The sequence below is a fragment of the Hemitrygon akajei genome, chromosome 10 (genome assembly GCF_048418815.1).
Source record: "Hemitrygon akajei chromosome 10, sHemAka1.3, whole genome shotgun sequence".
NCBI classification, from domain to species: Eukaryota; Metazoa; Chordata; class Chondrichthyes; order Myliobatiformes; family Dasyatidae; genus Hemitrygon; species Hemitrygon akajei.
The window spans coordinates 93,291,641-93,305,712 of NC_133133.1; the positions used below are offsets into that span (position 1 = coordinate 93,291,641).

General features: G+C 43.4%; 1 protein-coding gene across 1 annotated transcript in view; it reads right to left on the reverse strand.

Annotated features, from left to right (window-relative positions):
- The window catches only part of LOC140734545 (dedicator of cytokinesis protein 11-like), a 290,183-nt gene that overhangs the window by 55,408 nt on the left and 220,703 nt on the right, over window positions 1-14,072 (reverse strand). Inside the window, exon 45 of the mRNA XM_073058668.1 lies at window positions 5,102-5,208. Within this exon, the coding sequence (XP_072914769.1) occupies window positions 5,102-5,208 (107 nt within the window). The remainder of the gene's footprint in view (window positions 1-5,101; window positions 5,209-14,072) is intronic.

The window sequence follows — 14,072 nt, forward strand, 5'->3', positions numbered from 1 at the left end:
CTCTCTTTTTTTCCAAACCAAGTTTCCAATATCTCTTGAAAACCATGGCTCTCTCAAACTTTTAACCTTTCCTTTCAACCTAACAGGAACATAAAGATTCTGTACCCTCAAAATTTCACCTTTAAATTACCTCCATTTCTCTATTACATCCTTCCCATAAAACAAATTGTCCCAATCCACTCCTTATAAATCCTTTTGCATCTCTTCAAAGTTAGCCTTTATCCAATCAGACATCTCGACCCTGGGTCCAGTCCTATCGTTCTCCATAATTATATTGAAACTAATGGCATTGTAATCACTGGACCCGAAGTGCTCCCTAACACATACCTCCATCACTTGATCTATCTCTTTCCCTAACAGGAGATCCAACACTGCCCTGTCTCTAGTTGGTACCTCTATGTATTGCTGCAAAAAACTATTCTGTACACATTTTATAAACCCCAAACCATCCAGCCCTTTTACAGTATGGGCTTCCCAGTCTATGTGTGGAAAATTAAAATCTCCCACAATCACAACCCTGTGCTTACTACAAATATCTGCTATCTCCTTACAAATTTGCTCCTCCAATTCTCGCTCCCCATTAGGTGGTCTATAATACACCCCTATACGTGTTACTATACCTTTCCCATTCCTCAATTCCACCCAAATTATTTCCCTAGACGATCCCTCTAATCTATCCTGCCAAAGCACTACTGTAATATTTTCTCGGACAAGCAATGCAACACCTCCCCCTCTTGTCCCTCCGATTCTATCACACCTGAAGCAACGAAATCCAGGAATATTTAGTTGCCAATCACAGCCCTCCTGCAACCATGTTTCACTAATAGCTACATCATCATATTTCCAGTTATCAATCCATGCTCTAAGCTCATCCACCTTTCTTACAATGCTCATAGCATTAAAATAAATGCATTTAAGAAATTCTCCACCTCTTCCTCGCTGTTTATCTCTAATGGTGCGAACAACTTTTCTATCTTCTTTTTCTTCCATCTCCCATACACCTGTTCCTACACTCTGGTTCCTCTCCCCCCTTGAATCTAGTTTAAATCCACTGGAGCCTCTCTAGCAAACTTACCTGCAAGAATATTTGTCCTCCTCCAGTTCAGATGTAAACCGTCCCACCGGAACAGGTCCCACCTTCCCTGGAAAACTGCCCAATTATCTATAAATCTGAAGCCCTTCCTCCTGCACCATGTCTTCAGCCATATGTTGATCTGCGCTATCTTACTATTTCTAAACCCGCCTGCACGTGGCACTGGTAGCAATCCTGAGATTGCTATCCTGGAGGTCCTGTCCTTTAACTTGGCACCTAGCTCCCTAAACTCACCTTTCAGGACCTCCTCACTCTTCCTACCCACATCATTGGTCCCTACATGGACCATGACATCCGGCTGCTCACCCTCCCTCTTGAGAATACTGAGAACTCGATCCGAGATATCGCAGACCCTGGCACCAGGGAGGCAACAGACCATCCGGGATTCTCGATCTCTTCCACAGGACCTCCTATCTGTCCCCCTAACTATCAAATCCCCTATCACTGCTGCTCTCCTCTTTTCCTTCCTTCCCTCCTGAGCTGAGGGTCCAGTTTCGGTGTCAGAGATGCAACCACTGCAACTTGTCACTGGTAGGTCGATCCCACCAACGGTATCCAAAACAGTATACTTATTGTTGATGGGAACGGCCACAGGGGTGCTCTGCTCATTCTGTCTAATCCCCTTCCCTCTCCTGACAGTCACCTGCTACCTGTCTCCTCACTCATAATGGTGACTATCTTGCTGTAATTCCTGTTTATTTCTGCCTCCCGAATGATCCAACATTCATCTAGCTCCAGCTCCAGTTCCCTAACTCGGTTTGTCAGGAGCTGCAGCTGGATGCACCTTTTACAGGTGTGTCATCAGGAACAATTGTGCTCGTCCTGACTTCCCACATACTGCAAACAGAGCCCTAACTGCTGCCTCCATTACCTACTCCTAAGGTAATTAAATGAATTAATTAATTAACCCATAGAGAGAACATGCAGACTCCACAGAGACAGCATCAGAGGTCAGTGACTCTGGTGCTGTGAGGTAACAACTCTATTATTTATCTTACAGTGTGGCCCCATAGCTTAATATCTAAAGCCTTTGAGAATAATTGACAATGGCATTCTGTTGATCAGGATGAGAGTGTCTGGCCAAGTTCTGGAGGTGCTAACTCTGTGAATTGGGAAGACAGTGGCTACTGAAGAGGATGGGAGGTTCCTCTGCAATTAAAACAAAATATTTAAACTCGGGAAATGCAAACCTGACTCAGATTATTGAACATTTCAGTGTGTGAAGTGTCATGAGAAATCTTAAAATACATGCCCACAAGTTAATTATAGCAAACCCATGTAACCATGTTAGATTCATTAGATACTCTCAAACCATTATTCAGTCATACTTGAACCTTTGTTATAAAGAAAAAAAAATAACAGGATGATGGAGCAGCAGTAAAGCTGAGAATGCTGAAAACATTCAGCATGTCTGGCAGCATTGCTGGGAAGTCCAAAAGTAAACATTTCAGGTCAAAGACTTTTCATCTGAACTTGGAGCAAAAGGAAAACAAGTTTGGGTTCATGTGAATTGACGGCAAGGGAGGGATGTATCAGCTACAGGGTCCATCTGTGATATGGTGAGGGTAGCGCCACTACTACAATAAGTTGGAGAGTTCCATGGTCAATAAGTTAATCAGAGCATTTAGAGGGTAGAGACACAGAAGAGTAATGTGTTGGAAATACCAATACTAAAGAGGAAAAAATCTAAGCAAATATCACACATAGATACTTGGACTGAAGGTGGCTACTTCTAATGTAAACAAACAGACTACTTAAACTGGATAGCTTGATATCGAGCACGGAAGGCTTCAACATACCCATATGGAAGATCAGGAGTCATTCCTCGTTCTTGCATTGGTTCTCATTGTAAGAGAGTAGGGGGCCACAGACAGAAAGGTTGGGGAGGAGTAAGATGATGAAATAAAGTGACAGGCAACTGGATCTCCAGTGGTTGCACGAGGAAGCGCTAGGCGACAGAGAACCATCGGAACGGATAGAGGAGCCAACCAGGGAGGGGATTGTCACAGTGAAACCGCATCCTGTTATCATTCTAACAGGAAGATAATTAAACAGGTCCAAGGGAAGAATTTTCAATAAAGGTTTTGAGCTGGAAGAGAAATATTGGCAAAAAGTGTGTGGCACTCCGTCAATGGTAGGGCAGTGTTTAAATTACCAGATTAATAACCCAGAGACCCAAAACAACATAGATCCAAATATAAATCAAAAAGCTAGGTTTAGCAATGAGGATTACCACAAAATTACCATGTTATGATAAAAATTTGCGCAGTCTACCAACATCCTTTGGAAGAGCAAATTGTACTAATATCTGGCACAATGTGGTTGGATTCTTAAACATAGCATGTCAAGGTAGTCAGGGTAAAGGACGAAATAAAGGGTGATCTTTCAACGATCCCCACACCCTCCACATACACCTGAATCATTCTTGTACATTGTTGGGAGGATCAAGTTGATTTAATTTATAAAACTATTAATTAATTTATATTAGCAGACAACTGGCTGTAATCTGGGATTCCTGGTCCCAGTTGGACTTCATTTCCTCATTCTGGAATTACATACAAGGTCAAGTATCATTGTTTGTCTGTGGGAACTGTGAGAGAGGTCAGGAGGTAAACATCCGACCAAGCAAAAAAAAAACAGACATGTATCAGTCTCTCTTTCGAATGAACACAATGACTGAGGAGTGTCCTTAGCACTGCAAGGTTAAGAATTCCAAATGCTCACCACTCTCCGAATGAAAAAATCAAATTCTCCTTGCTTTAGTCCTAAAAGCCTTACTCTGAGACCCATCACTGGTACTAAACATTTCTTTAACTTGTCAAGTCACATGAGAATCTTGTAAGTTTGTTCTAATTATCCAGTTGTGTAAGATTCAAAGACACTTGTTGAAGACATGTAATAAGTTGTTAACTGACACTTAATGAATGGCTCACCATCCGACACCCCAGAGCCTTTCCACCATGGACGTGACAGGAATCAGGTGTGCGATGGAAGACTCTGCACCTGCCTGGATGAGTGCAGCTCCTACATTTTATCAAGATACTCAACAACTTCCAAGACAAAGTGTTTCACTTGATTAGTACTCTAAATATTTATTCCCTCTACCATTGGCAAACAGTGGTTGCAGTGTGGGCAATCTACAAAACACACAGCAGGTACTTGTCTAGACTATTCCACCATCAAGAAAACACAGGGCAGCAGGTTTACGCAAGTATCATTACCTACAAGTATCCCCCCAAATTGACATACCATCCTGACTGACATGCAGGTGATGGCAATCCTTTGAACATGAAGCACTGAGGCATTTGACGGAGGTGGCAAAGTGCTTTAGATTTTTGGCTGGATATCTGTCAAGAAATGCAATTGTATTTTTCTCCCCGTGAAACTCGGGCGGATGGTGATAGATGAATGTACTGTTACGATCAGATTAGGGAAATACCTCTTAGGAATAACACTTCCAACTATAAGCTTAAACAATTCTAAGGGGTGCAGGTAGGAAGAGATCCTCAGATCCAGTCTTCTGTTCAAGTGCCCCAGAACACTTGGCCCATTTTGTTTCACCCATCCACAGGGGTCTTCAGTCTCCTACCCAACTGCACCCTGCAGTCAGTGTTACATAGGCAATACAGCAAAAGCCATTTTGTGCCCTGGACGAATCCATGGACAGTGCATAAAACAACTGACTGAGTAAATCTCTCAGATGATTTGATCAGCAGCTGAGAAATCCCGCATTACGTTTCCAGTATGAGATGGGCCTAAACTGAATGATAGGTCTTTGAGATGACATCAGAAAGAGAGTGGTTCAGAGAGTGCACGAATATCACAGTGCCTCAATGAAGCAACAATCTAGGTAATGAGCTAATATCTCAGGAATGGGATGAGAACTCTATGCTTTTGGAGCTGGACAAGAATGCGACCATTTAACAGGATGATGTGAAAATCTAGCTATTCAATGAATATCACATTTTTGTTGTAGTGAAAGAAAAGCTACTAATTATGAGATTTTACCTCAGTGTAATTTACATCCTGCATTCCTGAATCCTCTTTTGTTGCTGCTTCCTCCTCAACATTGGGTGTAATGGCTTTGAAAGCTGAACATCCTTTAGGAAATAATTCTGTGAATAAAAAAAACAACATTGTAAATACACATAAATCAGATGCAAAGTAAATCTCAACAGGTGCACAAACAGCAAACAATAGAGCAGTTACAATTGTTGATCTGAAATACTGATTCAGTTTCTCTCATGTACCACCAGGATCAAGGACAGCTTCTATCACACTGATACAAGACTATTGAATAGTCCCTTAGTACAACAAGATGAAGCCTTGACATCACAGTCTACCTCGTTACGAGCTTGCTATCTGTGCGCACTGCACTTTCGCGGTAACTGGCACACTTTATTCTGTACTCAATTATTTTTCCTCTTGTTATGCCTCAATAGAATGATGTGATGTAAGGACCTGTATGGGTGGCATGAGAAACAACGTTTTTCACTGAACCCCAGTACATATGAAAATAATATCCCAATTAGCCAATATGGTGAGCACTACCCTTTGATTTTGCCCCTTAAGCCACAGTGTTTTAAACAATGATGGAAAAACATAACTGACTTTGCAGACTTCTTATTTTGATTATTGTTTTCAGCACAAGAAGCTGCCATTTGGCCCAAAGTGCCTATGCTGGCCCTCATACAATACCACTCTCTCCCATTTTCTTATAACCTAATGCATGCACCTGACACCCATGCTGTTTCCTTCTCCCACATTCACACCAACCCCTCCCAAATTCTAACACTCGGCTGCATGGCAGGAATAATTTACAGTAGCCATTCAAACTTACAACCTGCAAGTCTTTGCGATGTGGAAGGAAAATGGATGGCTCAGGGGAAATCCAGTCTTAGGGAGAACATGCAAACTCCACACAGACAATGCAGGAAGTCAGGATCAAACATGGGTCAGTAGAACTATGAAGCAGTTGCACCACTGTATTGCCATAGCTTTAGTGAATAAAAATTAAAAATAACAAGGGACTAAAATCCCAAACTAATAAAATACACAAAACCAAGATCTGATGAGATGGCAGGTCCAGAATTGTGTTGTAGCAGCAGTTGCTTTAATTTGCGTATTGGGGATGTTGAGTATTGCTGGTAATCACTAATTGGCCCAGATTTCCTCCAGTTTCCTCCCACACCCCAAGGACACATAGGTTGGTTAAACTGCCCTTGTGTATCAAAAGGAAGGGAAGAAGATACACAAATTGGAGGTTGCATTTGAAGGGAACACTCTGGGGATATCTGCTTATGGATCCAGTGGGCTGAATGTTCACTTTCTGTGTTGCAATAATTATGTCACAGAGAGGCTGGCAGAATGGGCAGAAAGCAGCAGGTGGAATTTACTTGAGATAATGTGTGTTAGGGAGGGATGTAAACAGTGGCATTTGCAAGAGGTAGTATGTAAGAACAGAGGAGGTGGCAAGATTTACTTCAAGAACAGTTGGCAAAAGAAATAAATGTTACAGGTAAATTCACCGAGTTATACAGCATAGAAACAGGCCCTTTGGCCCATTTGTCTAAGTGGACTAAGATAGACAATAAACAAGATGATGAACCACGTTAATCAGATTTGCCTACATTTGATCCATATCCCTGTAAACCTTTCTTATCCATGCACCTGAACTAGTGTATTCAGATCCACCACTTATGCTGGCAGCTAGTTCCACAGACCCACCAAACTCTGTGTTAAAAACTTGCTTCTCTGATCCCCTTTAAACCTTTCCCCTCTCACCTTAAAACTATGCCCTTCAAACATAGACTGCTCTATCCGAGGGGGAAGAACAGATTGAGAGCACCAATCATATCTGTAAGGAACATAATTTTATAAACCTCCATAAAGTCACTCCTTTATTCCAGAGAACACCCCTACAGTCTCTTCCCTATGACTCAAGCCCTTCCGTTCAGCAACATTCCTGTAAAACTTGTCTGTGTTTTCACTGGTTTTCTGTCATATTTTTCACAATGACCAGAACAACACACAACACTCCAAATGCAACCTTATCAATGATATGAACGACTGTAACATGATGCCCCAACTCAAATACTCCACACCTCAACCAACAAATACAAGCATTCTTTAGTTATGACTCTCTCACTATATCACCACTTTCAAGGAACTATGTATTTACCCGAACACCTCACTGTTCAATAACACTCCCCAGGGCCCCATCATTCACTTTGTATATCTTCTCCCAAATATTTTCAGGTTTTATAACAGAGGTATTGAGTACAAAAAGCAGAGAGAATATGCTGTAGGTTTTAAAACTCTGGTTAGGCCACAAGTAAAGTACTTCATCCGCTTCTTGCTACCACAACTCAGGAAGGATGTGGAGAATTACCAGAATGGTTGTAACAAAGGGAAATACTTGCTGGAAGGTTAGGTCGGAGAGGCCATAGTTGTTCCCCTTGAAGCAGAGGTGGTTGCGATGAGGGCTGACAGATGTGCACCGGATCAGAACTCGTTTAAGTAATACATATAAAGAATAAATGGTTTGTAGGAGCAGGATCACAGATTTCAGGTTCTACACTAGCAATACTGGGGCATGAGAAATAACTATATTTTAAAACCGAGAGTGATAATTATTTGGAAGGAGCCACAAACAACTTTGCTGATGGAATCCAGTGGATCAAGAGGTATCTGTTGAAGGAAAATAATTTTTGACATTTCAGAAGAAAGCTCTGCACCAGAACTGAGGGCAGAGTGGGAAGATATCTAGTAGAAATAGAAAAAGGGGAGTGGTGAGATGGAGGCCAGTTGGTGATCAGACTCAGATTTAAAATCGCTGTCATACGTCATGAAACTTCTTGTTTTGCGGCAACAGTACATTGCACTATATAGTAATACAAAGTATAAATTACAAAAAATATATAAAAGTACATGTGCGTGCATGTGCATGTGCGCATGCACGCGCATGAAAAGAAAAATTGAAAGGAAAATACTGAGGTAAGATTCAGGGGTTCATTGTCCATTCAGAAATCCGATGGTGGAGAAGAAGCTGTTCCTGAGTATATGTCTTCTCAAATTCCCAATGAAATATAGCTGTTGTCGTGCCTTCTTTGTAATTGCATCTATATATTGCGTTCAGGGTAGATCCTCAGAGATGATGATACCCAGGAACTTGAAACTACTCACCCTTTCCACTTCTGCTTCCTTGATGAGGACGGGCATGTGTTCCCTTGACTTCCCTTTGGTCTTACTGATGTTGCGTGCAAGGTTGTTGATGCAACATCACTCACCCAGCTGATCTAGCTTGCTTCTGTACGCATCCTCATTGGCAGAATTTCAAACAGCAACAACAGAAAACAAGGGAATATCTGCAGATGCTGGAAATCCAGGAACACACACAAAATGCTCCCTGGTCTGCTGCTCCTCTTTTTCTGCCAACAATATTGTGTCATTGGCAAATTTATAGATGGCATTTGAGCTGTGCCTAGCCACACAGTTGTGGGTGTAGAGAGAGAACAGTGGACTAAGCACACACATCCTTGAGGTTTGCCAGTGTTGATTGTCAGTGAGGAGATGTTATATCCAATCCACATAGATTGTGGTGTCCTGGTGAGGAAGTCAAGGATCCTGTCAATAAACAGCAGCCTGACAGAGGTAGTACTATTGTCCAGGTGATCCGAGGCCGAGTGGAAAGCCAGTGAGACTGCATCCACTGTAGAGCTATTGAGGCAATAGGCAAATTGTTTACGCAGGAGTTGATTCCAGCCATGATCAGCCTCTCAAAGCATTTCATCACAGTAGATGCAATGCCACTGGGTGATAGTGGTTGAAGCAGCTCACCCCGTGCTTCTTGGGAACTGGTAATATTATCACCCTTTTGAAACCAATGGGAACCTCTAACAACAATGGACTAACTGTTCTGACTGAAACAACGAGAGACTGAAGATATCCTTGACCACTCCCACCAGCTGGTTGGCACAGGCTTTCAGAACTCTGCCAGGTACACCATCAGGGTCTGATAGCTTGTGATAGTTCACCATTATGAAAGATGTTCTGACATTGACCTCTGAGATTGAAATCACAAGGTCACTGGATGCTGCAGGGATTTGCATAAAAGGTGTTGACCTCATCTGGGAGTGAAGTATCACAGCCATTCATGATGTTAAGTTTTATTTAGTAGGAAGTAATGGCCTTAAAATTCTGCCAGAGCTGACATGCATTCAATTCTGCCTATAAGCTCAAATGGAATTGGCGTCTCTTAAAATAGCCTTCTGTAGGCTGTACTTGGGCTTCTTGCATAGCAGACTGAGGAGGGGTGAATGATAATCAGCAGATGAAGTCTGGTGTGGAAGATGTAGGAATGGAATTGTGAGACAGAGGCAGCTGGATGATAGATTCGGGCAGACAAACAATGAGGAGAGGCAGATGGGGCCAGGTGGGGTAAGGGTAGGGTAAAAGTGGAGATAACTAGGAGGATGAAGACCAGAACACTAAGGTGGAATGTGACACAATGATAATGGGCACCATCAGGGTAGGGGTGAAGGGCAGATGAAACCAGAACCAGATGGACAGGGCTGATGGGTGAAATGAACCAGGATCAAGAGAAGGATCATCAGGATGAAGGATTTCAAAAGATTGTTAACTTGCAACTTAATGGCTCTCAGCTTGCTGAGGTTGATGGACAGAGCAGGGGAATGGGATTGGCCAGTCCTCTTTAGGATGACCAGCCTCTGCCTGCTCTGTGGAGGCTCTATGACTTTGGCTGAATGATCAGAACAATTTCAATCACATTCACCACACCCACAAGGAAAACTGTTGTATTAAACATGACATTTGCACAAATGAGATTTGCACCATCTCATTCTGGACAGAAGGCTATTGCTAAGCTAGGAAGCAAATAGATTCTGTGGTTATTTCTACCATTTTTTTCAATATTCATTCAAGTACAGAAACTTACCATAATCATATGCATGGAAAGAAATTTTGGTTTTGTAGATGAAGCTGGACTTGTTTGCTTACAGTTCAATGGAGTATTAATAAAGATTTAATGATGATCCCTGATACTGTAAATAAGGTGGAGTTGTCTTCAGTTGGAGCTGTTTTGTAGCCATAGGAGCAACACTGATGAATTCAATAAGTCAGGCAGCATCAATGGAGGGAAATGAACAGTCAATGTTTCAGGCTGAAGCCCTTCAGGTTTCAGACTCAGAAGAACCTTAGCAGGGAAGTAAAAAGCAAAGTAACAAATATATTTTAAAATAATGTAGCCCAAGTCCCTGAATGTTTGGGCCTGTAGGTTGATAATGCATGGATGTTGTCCTGGAGCCACGTTTCTTCAAGGAGAGTCCACAGCGGTTCCTCATATCACACAGTGGAGCTGTAGTCGAGCACAATCCAACTTGTCTTCCACTGAGTGAACACTGGAGAGCAGCAGAGATGGAAATGTAGGCCTCTGATCCAGCAGGGAATCCAGTGGCACATAGCCAGCTCTGGCATCTCTGAATGAGGCCTGGACCACACTTAAACTGAGACCATGCACCTCTCCTGTCATCAGACTCACCAATGAATCAGACTCGCAGTATATACTCTGGCTATTGGGAAAACAGAGGGGGTGGCGCTGACTCAAGAGCTCTTTCAAAGATCCAACAGACACCACATAGGCCAATGGCCTTCTGACTAACTTCATGTTTCCTAGTACTGAAACAGGTTTCTGAGGCACCAGAAGTCATTGGGAGTCCTCTGCATGTTCACCACACTTCAGATTAAACAAAGACTGGGATCTTGAAACTTTACCCTGCTTTGTACACAAATGAAGTTTGACATCAGGAGGAATTAATTGGCGGAACTGTGGAAGTTTATAGCACCACTGCCCTTTGAGTAAACACTGTTTTGCTTCTTATAGTTAAACTGTAAACCTCCCCATAGCCCTGACGCTACTTGCTTACCATATTTATCGTTTCCGCTTGAGAAAATGTGGTTCTTTCTCTCTTGAAGCCATCTAACATTGTTAATTGGCTCAGCATTAATTCCTGATCCCTAATTGTTAAGAAGCAAGTAAACCTCTCCCTTTAGTTTTTTTTCTATTTAACATACTCTTTGGCTTATTAACCCTGTGATCTTTTCTCATGCTGACTTCATCCTGGTGAATCTATGCTCTACAGTCTGCACATCCTTTCTATAATTGACCAGTCAGCATTGGACAGTATGCCTCGCCAACAGTCTAACTGATGTACAAAATAAGCTTTGCAGTCTTGAATTGTCTGCCTTCCTGGATGAACATTATCCTGACAGTTTCATTGTTTTCTCAGTGAAAGGTTTGGGAAAAGTTTGATTTGCAGCTCGAGTCAAACTCACAAATTAACAAATGGAAGCATTAACAAAGAGAAAAATAATGACTCATAGGTACCAAGGAAAATTATCATCCAAATGAACCCTCACCCAGATTACAAAGCAGCTCTGATCAGGCATTCTGCCCCTTTAACACAAGCACGCACGCACACAGACACACAGGCTTTCAAGGACATAGATGCACAAAAAGACATTTAGATATTGACAGCCACAAGGGAAATTCAAGGTTGTTTAATATTATTTCCTGTACACAAGTGTATTCTGTTGCTGTTGTTGTGTATGCTGTGTATTCTGTTTCACAGAGACCTGGCTCTCCCCTGCCACCCCCGACTGTGCCATCTGACCAGAGGGATTTTCAATCCATCGGATGGACCGCACGGTGTCTTTCGGCAAGACGAAGGGAGGTGGAGTCTGCCTACTGATCAACACTGTGTGGTGCTCAGACATAGTGGCGCTGACAAGCTCCTGCAGTCCGGACCTGGAACATCTGTCGGTGAAGTGTCGTCCCTATTATCTGCCACGGGAATTCACCTCGGTAATACTGACAGTGGTCTACATTCCCCCCCCACCCCAGGCAGACGTGGAGTGTGCTGTGAATACACTGTCTGCCAACATCAGTGAACTTGAGACCAGGTATCCGGAGGCTTTGCTCATTACAGCCGGGGACTTTAACCAGGCCAACCTCAGAAAAGCACTGCCAAAGTTATACCAACATGTCTCCTGCTCCACTAGAGGCCCGAATATACTTGACCACTGCTACACAGCAGTCAAGGATGCCTACCATTCCGTCCCACGACCTCACTTCAGAAAATCGGACCATCAGGCCGTACTCCTCCTCCCGGCTTACAAACAGAAACTGAAGCGGGAGGTCACGGTGTCAAAAGTGGTGTCGCGTTGGACAGAGGAAACAGATGAGGTCCTCCGTGACTGCTTTGAATCGGTGGACTGGTTAGTATTCAAGGACTCGGCAGCTAACCTCGATGAGTATGCCTCAGCTGTCATGGACTTTATCTGGAAATGCACAGAGGACTGTGTGTATCACAATACGACCCGGGTATTCCCTAACCGGAAACCTTGGATGAATTATGAGGTTCAGTCCCTTTTGAAAGCTAGAACTGCGGCTTTTAGTTCGGAAGATACCAGTCGCTACATGGAATCCAGGCGTGAACTCCGGAAAGCCATTAAGGGCGCCAAGAGGCAATATCGAGCCAAGTTGGAAGCCCAGGCTAACCAGAGGGATGCCAGTAGACTATGACAGGGTCTAAATGAGATCACTGGGCGCAAAGAAAAGGCTGGGAATATCAATAACTGTAGCACTTCTCTTCCTGATGAACTTAACGTATTCTACGCAAGATTTGGACAGAAGAGGAGCGTCCTGCCCCCTCCGGATGAACCGGACCTGGTGGCATCAAGATTCATCATCACCGAGGAAGACGTTAGAAGAGCCTTCCTGAAGATAAATCCAAGGAAGGCGACAGGCCGAGATGGCGTCCGGGGACGGGTTCTCCGGTCCTGTGCAAGCGAGCTAGCTGGAGTGTTTGCTGACATCTTCAACTGCTCCCTGCTTCAGTCTAAAATCCCCTCATGTTTTAAGAAGGCAACGATAATCCCGGTGCCGAAGAAAAGCAAGGTGGCAGGCCTGAATGACTACCGACCTGTGGCTCTAACATCAATTGCTGTGAAGTGCTTTGAGCGGTTGGTTATGGCACACATCAACCATAACCTACCGGTCAACCTCGACACTTTGCAATTCACCTACCGGAGCAACAGGTCAACAGCAGATGCCATCTCTCTGGCACTACATTCCTCCTTAGAACACCTGGAGAATAAAGACGCATATGTAAAGCTCCTTTTCATTGACTACGGCTCTGCCTTTAATACCATCATTCCAAATAAACTGATTCCTAAGCTCTGGAACCTGGGTCCTAGAACTCAGATCTGCAGCTGGATCTTCAACTTCCTCACAGACAGGACCCAGGCTGTAAAAATAAGGAACAAGCTCTCCTCGACAATCACTCTGAGCACCGGTGCCCCACAAGGCTGTGTACTCAGCCCCCTGCTGTACTCACTGTACACCCATGATTGTGTAGCCAAGTTTCCATCGAACTCAATATACAAGTTTGCTGATGTCACCACAATTGTAGGCCATATCTTGGGCAATGATGAGCTGAGTACAGAGAGGAAATTAAGAACCTGGAGGCATGGTGCGAAGACAATAACCTATCCCTCAACATCAGCAAGACGAAGGAATTGGTTGTTGACTTCAGAAGGAGTAGCGGACCGCACAATCCCATCTACATCAGTGGTGCACAGGTGGAACAGGTCAAAAGCTTTAAGTTCCTCAGGGTGAATATCACAAATGACCTGACTTGGTCTAACCAAGCAGAGTCCACTGCCAAGAAGGCCCACCAGCGCCTTTACTTCCTGAGAAAGCTGAAGAAATTTGGCCTGTCCCCAAAAACCCTCACTGATTTTTATAGATGCACCGTAGAAAGCATTCTTCTAGGGTGCATCACAACCTGGTATGGAAGTTGTCCTGTCCAAGATTGGAAGAAGCTGCAGAAGATCGTGAACATAGTCCAGCACATCACACAAACCAATCTTCCATCCTTGGACTCACTTTACACCACAC